Raw genomic sequence first — 16,188 nt, forward strand, 5'->3', positions numbered from 1 at the left:
TGAGATCAAATCTTTTTTTAATTTCAGGTTTACAAATAAAGTGGACAGCAGAGGGGCTAAAAATGATTGATGTACGACAGAGTCCAGACACAGTAGATCGAGGTCTGGGTAGTGAGCCCTCACTGCCCAGTCCCCACAGCAGTGAAGGTGACCCCCACACAAATGTCTCCACAACCACCACCAACAAGTCTCCGCCACTGCCACACTTGGAGCTTTCCCACCATCATCATCACCCCTCTTTAGAGACTTCGTCACTCTTAGCCATGTCTAGTCAGGAGCCAACATCTTCAGGTATATATGATAAGACATAATTTCTGTATTTAAGCTTCAACAGCTCCCCTCCTCATCTTCCCTCCACCACATCACCCTTTTAAAGACACTTAAGTACCCTTGACTATGTACTGTTTAGAGACCACACCTTCAAGCAGCCCCAAAATTTATTCTATCCCCATACATATATTCTTAGTTCAAGTGACCTTTCATATGTCACAGATGTAAAATAAAGATGAAATTATAAAGTGTGTGGTCAATGAGTGGGTGTAAGATTTGTTTTTCTTTTATGAAATGATATGTATATATTGCTTGTCTGACCTCCCCTTCCACCTCCACAATACAAGTGTTGTACCCTGATTAAGTATGTCTCTGTCAAATATTTCCTCCTGCAATACTGTTTGACTAATAGCACACTTGAATTAAAATTTTGTGTTCATCATACTCATCAAACAATTTGTGCATGCATGGCAGCAGTGTCCATTATGATGATATTGAGATTTTTGTTGTCACTGGTAGACATAGCGACTCAGCTGTTCCCATGAAAAGAATATCTCATCCAGTACTTGTTTTAACGTTTAAAAATTTTTCTGCAGACTCGGTGTTTTCAAAAGTTCAGAACCAATTTTGATAAAACTTTGAAGATACAGTTGAAACTTTTTGTCTCGAAAATCTCTTGAGTCTAATTTCCATTTGAGTTGAAATAATTTTCAAGGCTCAATTTTTTGTCATCTTCATCACATCGGTCATTTTAGTTCAGATGACTTGAATTTCATTGAGTCAAAATTTTTTTCGAGTCAAAATTATTTTTCAGTCCCTTTCATTGTAAAGCAAGAGAAAAGTTAATTGTATTGAAAGTAATTTTGTCAAGACATCGGCTGAAGAATTCAGTAGATACATACACAGGGGCCAAAATCTGTTTTATTTTGCCCTTTCCAGCCTACCATTCCTTTATTAGATTGGCACTTTATCATGTTAATATATATAACTTTATGGATTTCACATTTTTTCTGATGATCAATGGCTCTTGATCTTAATTAATTTATTAGTACACTTTTTTTTTTTAAAAAGATATGCCTCATTTAAATTTAAATATTGCATATATTTAAATGGAATTTTATACATTTCATACCTGTCTTGGGTATTTGTGCATGATTAAAGGGGTAATATCTCGCCCTGGATCAGAAACATTGATGTTTTTTCTTATCCCTAGCAAACTTCAGAATGTTAATTTATGTATAACTGTTAAGGTTTAAGTTAAGAAATGTCATAGCATTATCTAGCTTGATATTTGTATTTAAAACATTCTAAAACTTTTATTATCAATTTTGCAGTTATTGCTATTTTGCTTGTCTTTCTGTGTAAACTGTGACCTTTCATATCATATGTCTCCTTGGAGTTAAAAGATATAACTCTCTATTCCAAACTCAGGTAATCCAGGAATATTCTATTTCCTCAATTAATGCAGTGAAGAGTGATTTTTATCAGTTTTGCATGTCCAGCAAGTTTTGGCAATATTTTTTTCACTTTTAGAACAGATGCTTTCTTAATAACAATGAGGAGGTAATCTTGTAAGACATTGGTGTTTTGGGCCTGTTTGATGGTAGATGGTTGGGTGGCAATGATAACCATTGTTTTCAGTTTCATCTGATGTAGCAGCCCTCAATATATCACAGTCTGATGTTTTTATCCCGGAATACCAGTAAAGGACTTCTCCATCAGTTCATAGCTATAGTTAAGGTTTACCTAGCCTCATTACAGGAAACTTAATTATTGTGTGTTTGAGTGCATGTGTACTGCTTTCCCCAAATGATTGTAGAATTGATTCAGATTAAAGTGGATAGTTGATGTCTGAGCACTGTTTAGTTCTCCAAAAGTACATTTACATCGTTAACCTATATTGTCCAGGAAATGTTTTTTCTCATTATCTTTAAAAAAATATAAAGGATAAAAAAAAGAAAAAAAAAAGAAAAATATATGAAGGGGGGGTGGAGGGAGGGAGAGGGAGGGGGGGACCTGACATGCACATATGAAGCTTTTATTAAATGAATACACATGCTGCTTTGGTGATTTTAGAAAGATACTAAGAACTAACCTCCCAAATCGTTTAGAATTAATAAGTTAAGTAGAAAAGATTAGTGTAAATACTTGTTTTAATATGATCAGTATACATAGAGGGAGTTATATTGCTAGTGTAGGATAGATTTCAAAGACTGACAGTTGTGATTGTTTTTATACCATGTGGGTAATACAATCAACATTTCCATAGAAACTCAATCATATAGTCATCACAATAGATCTGGAGTGATGATTAATGTCTTTATGTTGTAGGATTCCGCATCATTAGTATGTAAAATGAATCTGGTGATGGGAAAAACATACCCTGGTTTGCATCATCGTGATTTTTCTTCTTATTTTGAAAGAAAGAAACTAAACAAAAAAATAAACAAACAAATGAAAATAAATATATGAATAAAAAAAAAGAAAATGAATTTTAGCAAAAGTGTAACCAACAAAAAGTTTATAAATAACGTACCTTATTTGTCAGATTATTAGCCGCACCTTTTCCCTCGTGAGTCGGGCGTGCGGTTTATATACTTATGCGGCTGATATGTGGAAGAAAAAAGAATTGGCAGGATGAAAAAAAACAGGAAGTGTACCAATATGAGATGGTACTGAGTATTTTTTACACGAACCTGTACATAACGTGTTTGTGACTGAAATAGATCATCTAGAGCCGTCATTTGCAATCCTTTAACGGATGATTTGAAGATTGAGATGAAAATTACATTCTTATGGGTTTGATTAATGATACCTGTTCATATGAATCACAATAATATCTTCTAGACTTCTGCGGTTATTTTGAAGCCATAGTGGGAGTTTACAATAGCCTGTTGCATCCTGGGATCATTAGGTCATTGGGTTAAAGGTCAAATTCTAGAATGACAGCCAGTTTTGTAACTTACAAGAAGAAATAATATGGGACTGAAAGAATTTGGTCAGCATACAAGGGCCATCTTTCATATTTTACAATAAATACACTGATGGAGAGATTCTGTTGTAAACCGTACATAGTGTCAGGCCCTATATCTGTGCGTAGACAATCTGTGAAGGTACCCAAGCCAAATGAGTTTGATATCTTCTATTTTACATTTTTTGAAATAGATCAATAAAACAAATGATGAAATGTGTATAATTCATTCGCTTGATAATAATAATAATAATAATAAAACTTTATTACAATGATCACATCGATAAAATATCTTACAGCAAATAAATTGCCCTCTGTGGTCAGTTATATCAACATCCTATGGTCAACCTAACAGATACCACATTGTAAGAAAGGATGCGGCTTATATTCCAGTGTTCCTTTATATGTGGATAAAATCGAAAAATTCGGCAAAAAGTGGCTCAGCCGCTTATATACTGGTGCGACTTCTAACCCAGAAATACAGTACTTTTTTCACAAACATTTTAATACTTTAAGCAGATCAGTGCTTTATGTGATATTAGAATTAAGAATTTACACATTGAATGATATTTACTTTCTTTATTATGAAAACTTTGACATTCTGTTGTGATAAATATCTGATAGAAATATTTTTCTAGAAATGGATGTTTAGATCAAAGGTACAATATGCTACCAATTAGACACTGATTTTTGCACAAATTTTAAGTTTGAAGTACAGTGGCAAAGGTCTTTGTTTCTATGATAGAAAATAGGGCTTTGCACAATATTCTAATACATTGCTTCCCTTTGTGAAAAAAATTGCTTGTGGATGATGTTGAAGCTCCAAGGTCAAGGTCATTGATTTGCATGAAACAAATTCTTATCGTCTTTAAAGTTCATATGATGACAAAAGTGATTGTTTGTGAGTAGTATTTCTTCAACAATTAAAACAAAAATGTTTCTGACTTGTCCATGGGATGTTACAATGCTAGAAGTTTGTTCTAAGGTCCATTGGTATATGTCAATTTATCAAGGAAATGGAAGCCCAGTTGACATTTTCTTCATTGGACTAAAGACATACAGTTTATAGAACTCATATATATATGATGACAAATATGTGTATTTATCATCCTAAAAAGGTTTCCAACATTTTACAGAATCTTGTTTATTTCTCATATATCTAATCCTTCCCTCCCTGGTCATATCCAAACAAAGCCAATACATGATACAAAAGAGACAATAATTTCTGTTTCAGAACGCAAGACTCCAACCCCTTATCTCCTCAGCATCCAAAGAGAATGCCTTAAAAGTTTCTCGTCATGTTCAGAGTAACTTCCCTCCACACCCCTGACACAGCCCCTCCAATCCCATAACCAAGGTCAAAATAACTCAACCCAACCCCATTCCCCTTAATTTCCCAAGTGACAATAATGTCTGAACACTGCCTCATCCTCAGACTTTCTGAAAGAAAAGGAAAATAGCTATTATTATCATTATTATTATTAGTTTTTTGCAGGAAGGTGAAGGGAAGAAATTTCCTTAGCCCCTTCCCCGTCTCCTGCACCCAGAACAGCTATAATTTAGCCCTGACTTTAAGGCCCTTGCATCCAAAGCGACAATATAAGATCTATAGATGTAGTAACATTCATATAAAAAAGACATGTGATGTTGCGGTTTAATCAATCAGCAGGGCTATAGGGATATTGTGTCTAGACACAAGGAAAACCTCAATATTCCATTTCATGACATATTCGTAAAACAACATTATAAATATCAGTTCATCCGTCACCGGCTTTAGATTGTCCCTTATGCGGCAAAATATCACACATTTATGAGGTATTGCTTTTTTAGTTAGATTTAACATTATGTTTTGTTAAAAATGTAGCTTTAAGGAGATTCTGTAGACATCTGTGTTTGTTTATAATAATTTTACCAGTTGCATAATATCTTTGGTGCAGAAATTGTTCGGAAATATCTGATTAACAAATTTGTTTAATGATAAATAGAGCTGATAGATTGATTAATAATATACGAGACTCCACAGGGAAACAACAATAGTGTTTGTGTATTACTTGATATATATGTGGGTGTTTATCTGAAGATTGATATAAGTTTGTACACAAAAGCTTTGTAGGATTATGGTAAATCTGATTGGCTTAAATCAAACAGTCAGATATTCTAAAATATATACCGGCTGTGTAGTGAACATGAATAGATCAAGTATTAATGTGCCTGCCTATGAAAAAAAATGATGTACTATTATCTGTTTATAGGTCACATGAACTTGAGGAAAGTGATTAAGGTGTCTAGGTGTACTTTTAAAGTACAGGCGACACCGGGGTATATCTCGCACGCTAAATTACACTGTAATGTTGTTGGTTTGTTGGAAAAAATCGGGTAAATAATCTCTTTAAGCCATGCTAGGCATGCATATTGGTGCTTTTTATCTCTGTGAAAAAAAAAAAGATGAAAAACCAGATTTCATCTAACGGTGATGATAGTCTGGTGAAGCAACTTCAACATGCATCAATCAACTGTAATTGTCTTCCTTTTATAGCACTTTCATTATCATTGCAGTGGGCGCTGACTTGTGTTTTTATTGGATGAGACAACTGCGATTAGCCAATCAAATGATAGATGTATATGTATAGTAAAACGCTGTCATGTGCACTTCCTTAATATGAACGATTACCCAGAAATATCAGAGTTATTGTTGTGTAACTTGAAACACAAATACATGACTACATAATATTCATTTGTTATTTAATACCTGTATACAGGAGATCTCTTTTGTCTAGGTTTTTTGTGGTGGCACTGCCGATGACTGGTGTTAAGGTAACGCCCGCAGAAATATGAACTCTTGCAGAGAAAGACTTAATGTATATGCACTGCCACTTTTTATCTAGAAGCCTAATGTTGTTGGCAGTGCAGTCTTTGCAGAATAATTTGCAAAAAGTATTATTTTTGCTGTCATTAATTCAGGTTTTGCAAATGCTTCTTTGTAAATTGTTTTTTTGCCCAGTTAATCATTTTGTGAATAGCCGGGTTCATTTTGAGGCAGGGTTCTCTTGTAGTATCTGGTGACTGCCTTTCTGAACATGATGCAAATGACCCACCTCATACTATTCAGAGCAGTTTGGGTCAGTAATTTTACCAAGGTATTTTACAATGCCAGCATAGGACAGACACCCCATGATCTCAGCTGAGAAACACAAACTGTCCTGTGTAGGGATCAAACCACACACCTCAGATCTTCACCTGAGAAACACAAACTGTCCTGTGTAGGGATCAAACCACACACCTCAGATCTTCACCTGAGAAACACAAACTGTCCTGTGTAGGGATCAAACCACACACCTCAGATCTTCACCTGAGAAACACAAACTGTCCTGTGTGGGGATCAAACCACACACCTCAGATCTTCACCTGAGAAACACAAACTGTCCTGTGTGGGGATCAAACCACACACCTCAGATCTTCACCTGAGAAACACAAACTGTCCTGTGTAGGGATCAAACCACACACCTCAGATCTTCACCTGAGAAACAAAAACTGTCCTGTGTAGGGATCAAACCACACACTCAGATTTTCACCTGAGAAACACAAAGTGTCCTGTGTAGGGATCAAACCACACACTCAGATCTTTACCTGAGAAACACAAAGTGTCCTGTGTAGGGATCAAACCACACACTCAGATCTTCACTTGAGGTTGTAGCCCAATGCTTGATTTAGCCATCAATGCTCCTTTTCATACAATTTATTCTGAAGACTTTATCAATTGGAAGGATCATAATTAATTATAATTGGTTAATTGATGTTTGATTATCATCTGCCAAGATCAAGTAATACTGAACGAAATAAACGTTTCGCTGAAGTAAGTTAGGGCTACAGATGTTATAAATGGAGGCTACTTATGCAGACCAGGAAAGCTGCAAATTTGCATCTAATTTGCATGAGTTTACGGAATACCTTATTTGCAAAGGTAGTTTGGTGTGTGTAGTCAGTGCTGACTTGGTTTGTCAATAAGCAAATCGGCTGATGTGTTTCTTCTCAAATCATCTCACATATTATATAACCTGTGTCATCTTTTCACTTTATCAAAATAGCTTTAACTCTAAAAGTTTCTTTCTGCATCCAGTTACAAGAACAAGGGCAGTTTAAAGGTTCAAAGCGAATGTAAGGCATCAATTAATTGATTTTAATGTACTGTACAGAACGGAATCACATCCAGACAAGTAAACCTCACTCACCTCCTCTAACCAAATCTTCCATAAACCAGCCCAATGTTCATGTCCAATGCATGGCCATTTTGGAGAAGTTCTGCTGTATCCAAAAACATGTTATTTGTTTTCACCTCTGTAACTAATGGTTAAGTGAGTGGTACAAAATGCTCTTATCTGGTTCGTAACAGTCCCAAACAGACTTTGTTCTCTTCATGTAAATTTGTAAAGTTGGCAGAATGGATTTGATCGTACCTACTTTGTGTCTTGGCTAAGGGCATACAGATATCGTGAAGCGTTTGAATATTTACTTGCTTCTGTGTGAATGATGCTACCAAGTCTGAGTGACAGATGATATCAGTTGGTCTTTGGAATAATTGTGACTCAAAATGATATGAAATGCAGTTCAGTGTAAATCAAAGATTTTAAGTATTCTGTTACATCATTGGCTGTTTGTTGGTTTATCGCCTGCCCTAACAAGAGCCAGCGTCAATTTGGGACTCCTTGTGGTAGTGGTAGCTAAATCACAATAAACCCAGTCCACGAGAGACCAGTCGCATGCCGCCAGACCAATCAGGGTTAAATATCTTTGCCGAAAGACACGAACAAGACAACACAAAACTGGTTTGTCTCTCAACTTTGTGATAGATACAGACTTCAAAAGAAGCATCCAACCACATTCATTGAAACTCCACCAGTGGTTGTATAGACCAATGCTCTATAAACTGAGCTACTGAATTTACAGTTGTTTCTGTTTCTATGCTGCCTCTGTGGTATATAGTGCTGGTGCGAAACTGTAATCTGTGATGTAACATATTTATTTTGATATTAAATATTCAAAATTGTGATAAACACACCAATAATTTTTTATGATATATTATATCATAATGTCATCCTGTAACGTTCAGATTGTGATTAAAAATTGTCGTATTGAATGCGTAATACCAAATGTGTGAATATTTGATATGATACATTTGCCTTATAGCCTTAAAATTCTGGAAAAAATCAGAATACATTTTTTTTTTTTTTGTACATTGGATTATATCATGTGTATAAATCAGCTTGTTGATATCAGAAAGCAATGTTAAATTTCTAAACTAATCCCTGGTAAATTTTATCGTTGATCATTTTAAGCAATCTTATGTCATGCACCAGTGAAGGCAAGAAGGGATATTTAGGCATCACTCAATAGGCATCAATATCATAATCATTTCTTTGTGAAAATTACTGCACAAGAATGGCAGTGTGCTTGAAAGCCAGTCCATATCCTATGTGTTTTTGTTACAAATCACAGACGTGAGACCTGTAGAATCTGGAAACATTGTGTACAGTGACAAATGGCGAATTTTGAGACGAGATATTTCTTCAATGGCTTGAAATGACAACGTTGTAAACACATTTAGCTAGACGATAGTTGTCAGTTTCAGGAAAAGTTATCCCAGTGTGGTTTACCCACACATTTTAAAACATGACACAAACACCGTCTTTGTTTTGTTGGTTTTTTCCTTTTTCTTGAGTTTGTGTTAAACGTCTCACAAATTGAATATTGAAATTGGGAGGTATAATGATACAGAAAGGAATGATAGGATCTGCACTTTATGTAACGGTGGTGACTTACAAGATGATTATCATAGTTAAATGTGAAAGATATGTAAATTTAAGGAAATTTCTCATTAAGAAATATTATTGTAATATACCCATTATGTTTAGATTTATCCAACTTTTGAAATCTGAACTGGAAAGAATGATCAAATTTATCAAAATATATCACAATGAGTAAATTGAATACCCTCAACACTATGCTAATTGATGGTGTGTTTGTGTTGGATGAGAAAGTTTGTGTATTATTGTAATAATGATTGTAAGGTAATAAAGAATTTGATAAAATTGTTAATCTGGAAGAAGAACAAAGTTAATTTATTTCCAATTTTGAAGGGGAGGGGGAGTGGAAAAGGGAGGGTGGTGGGGTCTTAATTGCAAGCAACAACCTACCCACCATTCCTGTTCCCTGTAGATATACAGAAGTCATTATGTGGTCATTTTGATACCTGGTAATAGTTTTCGCTGGATTTGATATTTATTAAAATAGCCAGTAGCCATCTTGATTTTTAAGCATGGGATTGTCCATCCATTTCAACAGTTGCCATTAAAATCATAAAGGTATTACTTTAATTATATGAAAACTTTTACAAAATACGTCTAGTGTCAGTTATATGTTCTAGATCAGGGTTGTTTTAATTTAGTATAGCTTTCAGGGACCATATAGTATTTTTGTATCCTAAATACTTCAGGTCTAAAGTTTGTTATGAGTGCTTCTCAGGGTCTAGAATGACCTAGGGTTTGAAGTTGATAAATTAAATACAGATGTCAAACTCATGTTGCATGTCTCTTAATAGTGATTGTTAAATAAAAACTTTGTTGAAGTTATTGCATATGTCAAAAATTGAGAACTATGTTTGTAATTTCCGTCCATTGTTACATGCTGTGATCAACACGTCCACTTAAATGGAACCATTGTTTTCTTCCTCTTTTTTTTCCCCTCTCAATGGTATGTCTTTGTGAGAAATGTGTCTGATGATAATGCACTTGACCTTTGACCTATTAAAATTTGATTGCTTCAGCGCATGTAGGGAATTAGTGTTTAAAGCCTGGCTGTGTCATTAAGTTCAGTGTAATTAACTGTTCAGTAACAGATTGTGTATGTCACCTTAATTAGGAGGAAGTAAAAATCAGACTTAGGTCATGACCTTTGTCCTTGCATGTAATTGTTGTTGTGTTATTTTTTGTGTACTTTACTATCAGGTGCTTATATATAAGTATATATATATATATATATTACCTCTCTGAGTACTAAATGTGAAAGAATAATGGTTGCTATTCTGTTTTATAAAATGGTCTTGGAATCCAGTCTGGGAAAAGGATGGAACTTCTATTAATAAAAATCAAGATGAGAATGTGAATGGTTTGATAGTAATGAATAAGTTTTTTTTTGTAATAACTTGTAATGTAGAAGATATAATTCTGTGTAAAGTAAGAATGGTCTGAAATGACATATGAAATAACTTAAATAAAGTTTTTGATAATAATCACTATCAAGAGACAGGTAACATGAGTTTGACCTCTGAGGATCTGTTGCCAAATGTCTTTTGAAACATTGAAGTTTTACTTCTTACTTAAGATGGAAGTTTTTCTTTAATTGTTTGTTTCTTGAAATGCAGACAATTTGAAAGTTGTAGATGTACCAGTAAATCTGAAATATTTTGTTATATCATATTGCAATACTCTTCTAGTCTTGTTAACGTGAGATCTAGAGTGTGAAACACAAATTTCCTGAAATCTTGAACTGTAACAGTGCATCTGACATGAAGGAAATTATTTCTGTGGTATGTATTAGGTCTTCAGAGGCATAGAAAACATATGGAGTGTTCTGTATTGTTGCACCATTAATAATAATCGTTATCACCTGATAAGATAAGTCAAAAGCTAAAGCTGCAAATTCTGTGCAAGAGTGCATGGAAATTTTTCTTGTGGAAACCTGAGATGGTAACTACTGCAATGTAGTAGCAAAATATTATGCAATATCAACACACATTTTCTAACTTGAAGTTACACTTTGTTATTCAATGCGGTGAGGCTTTGTATGCTTTTTTTGGATTAAAGCGGACTTTGTGCAATTAAACTGTTGTTAACAAATGATGTCAGATACGCTGTGATGATGTATTACTCTCTTTTTTTGTTGAGAAAAGGTTGCAAATTAATCCAAACAAAACATATAGTGTTTGATGGCTTATCATCATGCTTAAACCTAATGAGGCATGCAGAATTTATAAAAGTGCATACTGGAGTAGCTTGTAACGTTTGAGTAGGATGAGTGGCTACACCTATGGTTGGTGCTTGGCTGGTTGGTTAACAGTTCGACATCATTTCCATATAGGACATTGATCTGTAATGGTACTGTGTAGGTAAATCCCAGACACATCCTCATCAGTATGACAGTATTTTTTTTGTGTGAGTTTGTGGTTTGTCCGGCTGTAGGAGGTGCTGTGATGTAGTGATGATGCCCCAGTCTCTCCACGAACTCTGATGTAATTGATGTCTAGGAAGTATTCAAGCAAGTCTTATATTGTTGGCCGGCAGCCGTCTGCCTCTCCTTAGTCCCCAGTACTGTCAGCTTTACCTGGGGAAATTTGCAGCAATTCAAATATAGAACATGATTCTGTAAAACTATGATATTGATAAAATGATCTACATATGCTTTCGAGTAAAAAGCACCTTGCATGAAAAGGTATTTTAACTTGTTTTTTCATATAAGTTTGAACATAAAGAAGCCAACGATGGAAATGCTGTGAAATTGACCAGCTATTGAATGGCCATTTTCCTGTTGTGTCTGAGAGTTAGATAAAGGTCCAACATATATACATACAAATGTTTAGGATCCCTGGCCATTTGTGGCATTTCCGATTATCAGGCTAACTTGGCTGATGAATTGAAAGGTGAAGAAGTATATATATATGTGGGATGATGGAAGTTTTTAGGGCGCCATATTGATCCGTTTCTACTTCCATAGATTTGCATTTCAAAGCAACTTGGACTAAAATTGAACTGTCAGCATGTATATTTGATGCGACAAATATTTAGTTTGATGATTTGTCTGGCTAGCCGCCTCAATATCACATATGCTACTATTTTTTAACACTTGATGTACAGCAGTACAGATTATTGTATATCAATACTGTCTATACACAAAGCACCTGCAAACTCTTACCTGAGTCATAACATCAGTTTTTTTCTACTTCCTTATACCAAAATACAAATGTAGTGATATAAAATGCATGCTACATACCTAAATCTGATAGTTATGTGACTTCAAATAAAAAAAAGTGTTGTTTACTTAATTAAGTTGTTAAGAAAAATGAATTCACAAACAAAACAGACATACATTTACGCAATTTTGTTAGTCAGATTTTTCCTGTTTCAAAATTGATGAATTATCCAACACTATTTCTTAGCTGTTGAGGAAGTAAGGTAACTACAGGTGGTTGTTAAATGGTTGTAGCTGACTTCATCTCAAATTGTACATTTAGACAGCTAGCTCACTTTTCCTAGTCAGTATACACACCACCATTGTGTACATAATATATACAGGTTATGTAAGTCAGTGGTGTGGTCTGTCATCCTTGATTAACATTGATCAATACTTGTCTGAATGTGCCTTTCTTTGTGTAATTAGAGAATATATTTATGGTTGTATTACATGTATAACTATACCACAGTCTTATCTGAGTCAGTTTGTGTAGGTGTCACTGTTAAGTGTACAATAGTCTAAACTTAGTTTGTGCATGTGTTACTATTAAGTCTATAATAGTCTTTTTTTAGTTTGTGTAGGTGTCACTATTAAGTGTACACCAGTCTTAACTGGGTCAGTTTGTGTAGGTGTCACTAATAAGTGTATCACAATCTTAACTGGGTCAGTTTGTGTAGGTGTCACTAATAAGTGTATCACAATCTTAACTGGGTCAGTTTGTGTAGGTGTCACTAATAAGTGTATCACAATCTTAACTGGGTCAGTTTGTGTAGGTGTCACTAATAAGTGTATCACAATCTTAACTGGGTCAGTTTGTGTAGGTGTCACTATTAAGTGTACAACAGTCTTAACTGAGTCAATTTGTGTAGGTGTCACTATTAAATGTATCACAGTCTTAACTGAGTCAATTTGTGTAGGTGTCACTATTAAATGTACACCAGTCTTAACTGGGTCAGTTTGTGTAGGTGTCACTATTAAGTGTACACCAGTCTTAACTGGGTCAGTTTGTGTAACTGGGTCAGTTTGTGTAGGTGTCACTATTAAGTATACTTTAATGTTAACTGTATCTGACTGTAAAGGTGTCACAGTCTTTGTCAGCTTTGTCACTTTTACAGGTGTCACTGTAATACAGCCTTATCCATGACTATATCAGCAAGTTTCTTTTCAGCAAGTGTCCTTGTACGGTATGAAACAGTACTGCTGTACGATAATTAACTGAGTTTCATCAGGAGATTACAATACAACAATATTATGCAATAAACCAACATTTTCACAGATCTGATAACTCCAGGCATTATGATGGAGAAACCAATTGATATTATGATATCAATCTCACTGTGTATGAATATCCCAGTAATTAGAAATTTTCAGAAGGTGCTTGTGTGTAATCAATCATAAGTAAGATTATAGCTCTTTTTGAGAAATAAAAAGTATGTTATGGTAACAAATTCTGGTCTCCATCTAAACAGCCATACAATCACAAATCAGAATTAATTACCTGCAAAAAAAAGATACATTTGTGGTGCCATGAAAAACAAGGTAGTGAAGCTTGTGTGAAAATCATTGCACATATATGTAATAATACCAATTCAAACTTCATTTCAATTTTCTTAGCACATGTTGTTTTAGTTATAATAGCAGTTTGTTTGGTAAACACACATAAAAACAAACATCGTGTAAAAAAAATCTGTCTGGTGGTATTACTGAATGATGTTGTTTGCTTTGTCACTTCGGTCTCTGGGTAGCTAGCTGCTGACATAGGACAGGCATGCAGGGTATGTATTGTTAACGTAACACCAGACAGGAATGGGATTCCCACAAGTATACACACATGCTGGTCCAAGACATTTAATGGCCAGATCTCTTTGCACTCTGTGACTTTTGGAGACTTGTCTGATAAAGGTTGTTATGTGTTAGGAGAATGCACTGCATCACACGTCTCAGCATCTGAATCCACCACAGTTACGTACATACATACCCACTATAATCACACCACAATTAACCACAAGAAACCCAACCCTGGGGCATATCATCCTCTCTCAACCCCGACCCCTGGGGTACATCCTCGTCAGTCAAATCAGCTGGCACTTGCCAAAGTTAAGAGAATAGTATAGTAATGTTGGATATATTTGTTAATGCTTAAATTTCTCCCCATTACACCTCTAATATCTTAAGTCAGACTAAGGACAATGACAGTTTCTTGGGATTATTTTTTGGCATTTTGGAATGAGTGTCAGGATTCCAACAGACTTGGAATTTGGTGGTTTGTAATAATGATTATAATAAACCAAGGAGTGTATAAGGCAGGGGCGTGTCGTTGATAGGTCCAGACTGACACCTGTCTGGATCAACAAGGAAGCTGATAAGGAGAAATGGCTTTAGATTCTTATTCAACAGCATAAAAATTATCATTATGAGATTTATGCAAAGGAGAAATGTACGTCTGTGGTCTGTTTATTACTCTGCCATCAATGCAAACGACAGCTGCTTCACCCTGCTAACCACCAATTTGGTGGGTTTTACATCTTCTCTTGGGAACAGCTTGGGTCCTGGAAGGTGTTGGGTGATTGTAACATGTTGTATTTCTGTCAACATTAGTAAACACATTAGATGTATGTGATGCATCTTGAACCTGAATTCACATGATCACAGGATATAAAGTCAATGTTTCAATTACAGTCAGTGAAGTAGTTCATTTTTATGCTAGACCAGGCATTACAGAAATAATTGCAGACTGGACAGAACTCGTATGTAAATAGGGATCTTGACATTACTTCAAAACACACAGCTTATCAAAACTGACAGCTCACTCTGACAATTAACTGGGTAGAAATAAACAAGTCACAACACACAGGTGATAACTGATAGCTCACTCTAACAATTAACTGGGTAGAAATAAATAAGTCACAACACACAGGTGATAACTGATAGCTCACTCTGACAATTAACTGGGTAGAAATAAATAAGTCACAACACACAGGTGATAACTGATAGCTCACTCTGACAATTAACTGGGTAGAAATAAATAAGTCACAACACACAGGTGATAACTGATAGCTCACTCTGACAATTAACTGGGTAGAAATAAATAAGTCACAACACACAGGTGATAACTGATAGCTCACTCTGACAATTAACTGGGTAGAAATAAGTCACAACACACAGGTGATAACTGATAGCTCACTCTGACAATTAACTGGGTAGAAATAAACACAACATAACACACAAGTGATAACTGATAACTCACTCTGACAATTAACTGGGTAGAAATAAGTCACAACACACAGGTGATAACTGATAGCTCACTCTGACAATTAACTGGGTAGAAATAAACACAATGTAACACACAGGTGATAACTGATAGCTCACTCTGACAATTAACTGGGTAGAAATAAACACAATGTAACACACAGGTGATAACTGATAGCTCACTCTGACAATTAACTGGGTAGAAATAAGTCACAACATAACACACAGGTGATAACTGATAGCTCACTCTGACAATTAACTGGGTAGAAAAAAACACAACGTAACACACAGGTGATAACTGATAGCTCACTCTGACAATTAACTGGGTAGAAAAAAACACAACGTAACACACAGGTGATAACTGATAGCTCACTCTGACAATTAACTGGGTAGAAATAAACACAATGTAACACACAGGTAATAACTGATAGCTCACTCTGACAATTAACTGGGTAGAAAAAAACACAACGTAACACACAGGTGATAACTGATAGCTCACTCTGACAATTAACTGGGTAGAAATAAACACAATGTAACACACAGGTAATAACTGATAGCTCACTCTGACAATTAACTGGGTAGAAATAAACACAATGTAACACACAGGTGATAACTGATAGCTCACTCTGACAATTAACTGGGTAGAAATAAACAAGTCACAACACACAGGTGATAACTGATAGCTCACTCTGACA

General features: G+C 35.1%; 1 protein-coding gene across 1 annotated transcript in view; it reads left to right on the forward strand.

Annotated features, from left to right (window-relative positions):
* LOC132548787 (probable nuclear hormone receptor HR3) overlaps positions 1-16,188 on the forward strand; it is a 64,276-nt gene that overhangs the window by 14,176 nt on the left and 33,912 nt on the right. The window contains exon 3 of the mRNA XM_060212680.1: positions 28-291. Coding sequence (XP_060068663.1) covers positions 28-291 — 264 coding nt within the window. The remainder of the gene's footprint in view (positions 1-27; positions 292-16,188) is intronic.

Source organism: Ylistrum balloti, unplaced genomic scaffold (genome assembly GCF_031769215.1).
Source record: "Ylistrum balloti isolate Yb309-2 unplaced genomic scaffold, AGI_CSIRO_Ybal_v1 Utg370026, whole genome shotgun sequence".
In the NCBI taxonomy this organism is placed as follows: domain Eukaryota; kingdom Metazoa; phylum Mollusca; class Bivalvia; order Pectinida; family Pectinidae; genus Ylistrum; species Ylistrum balloti.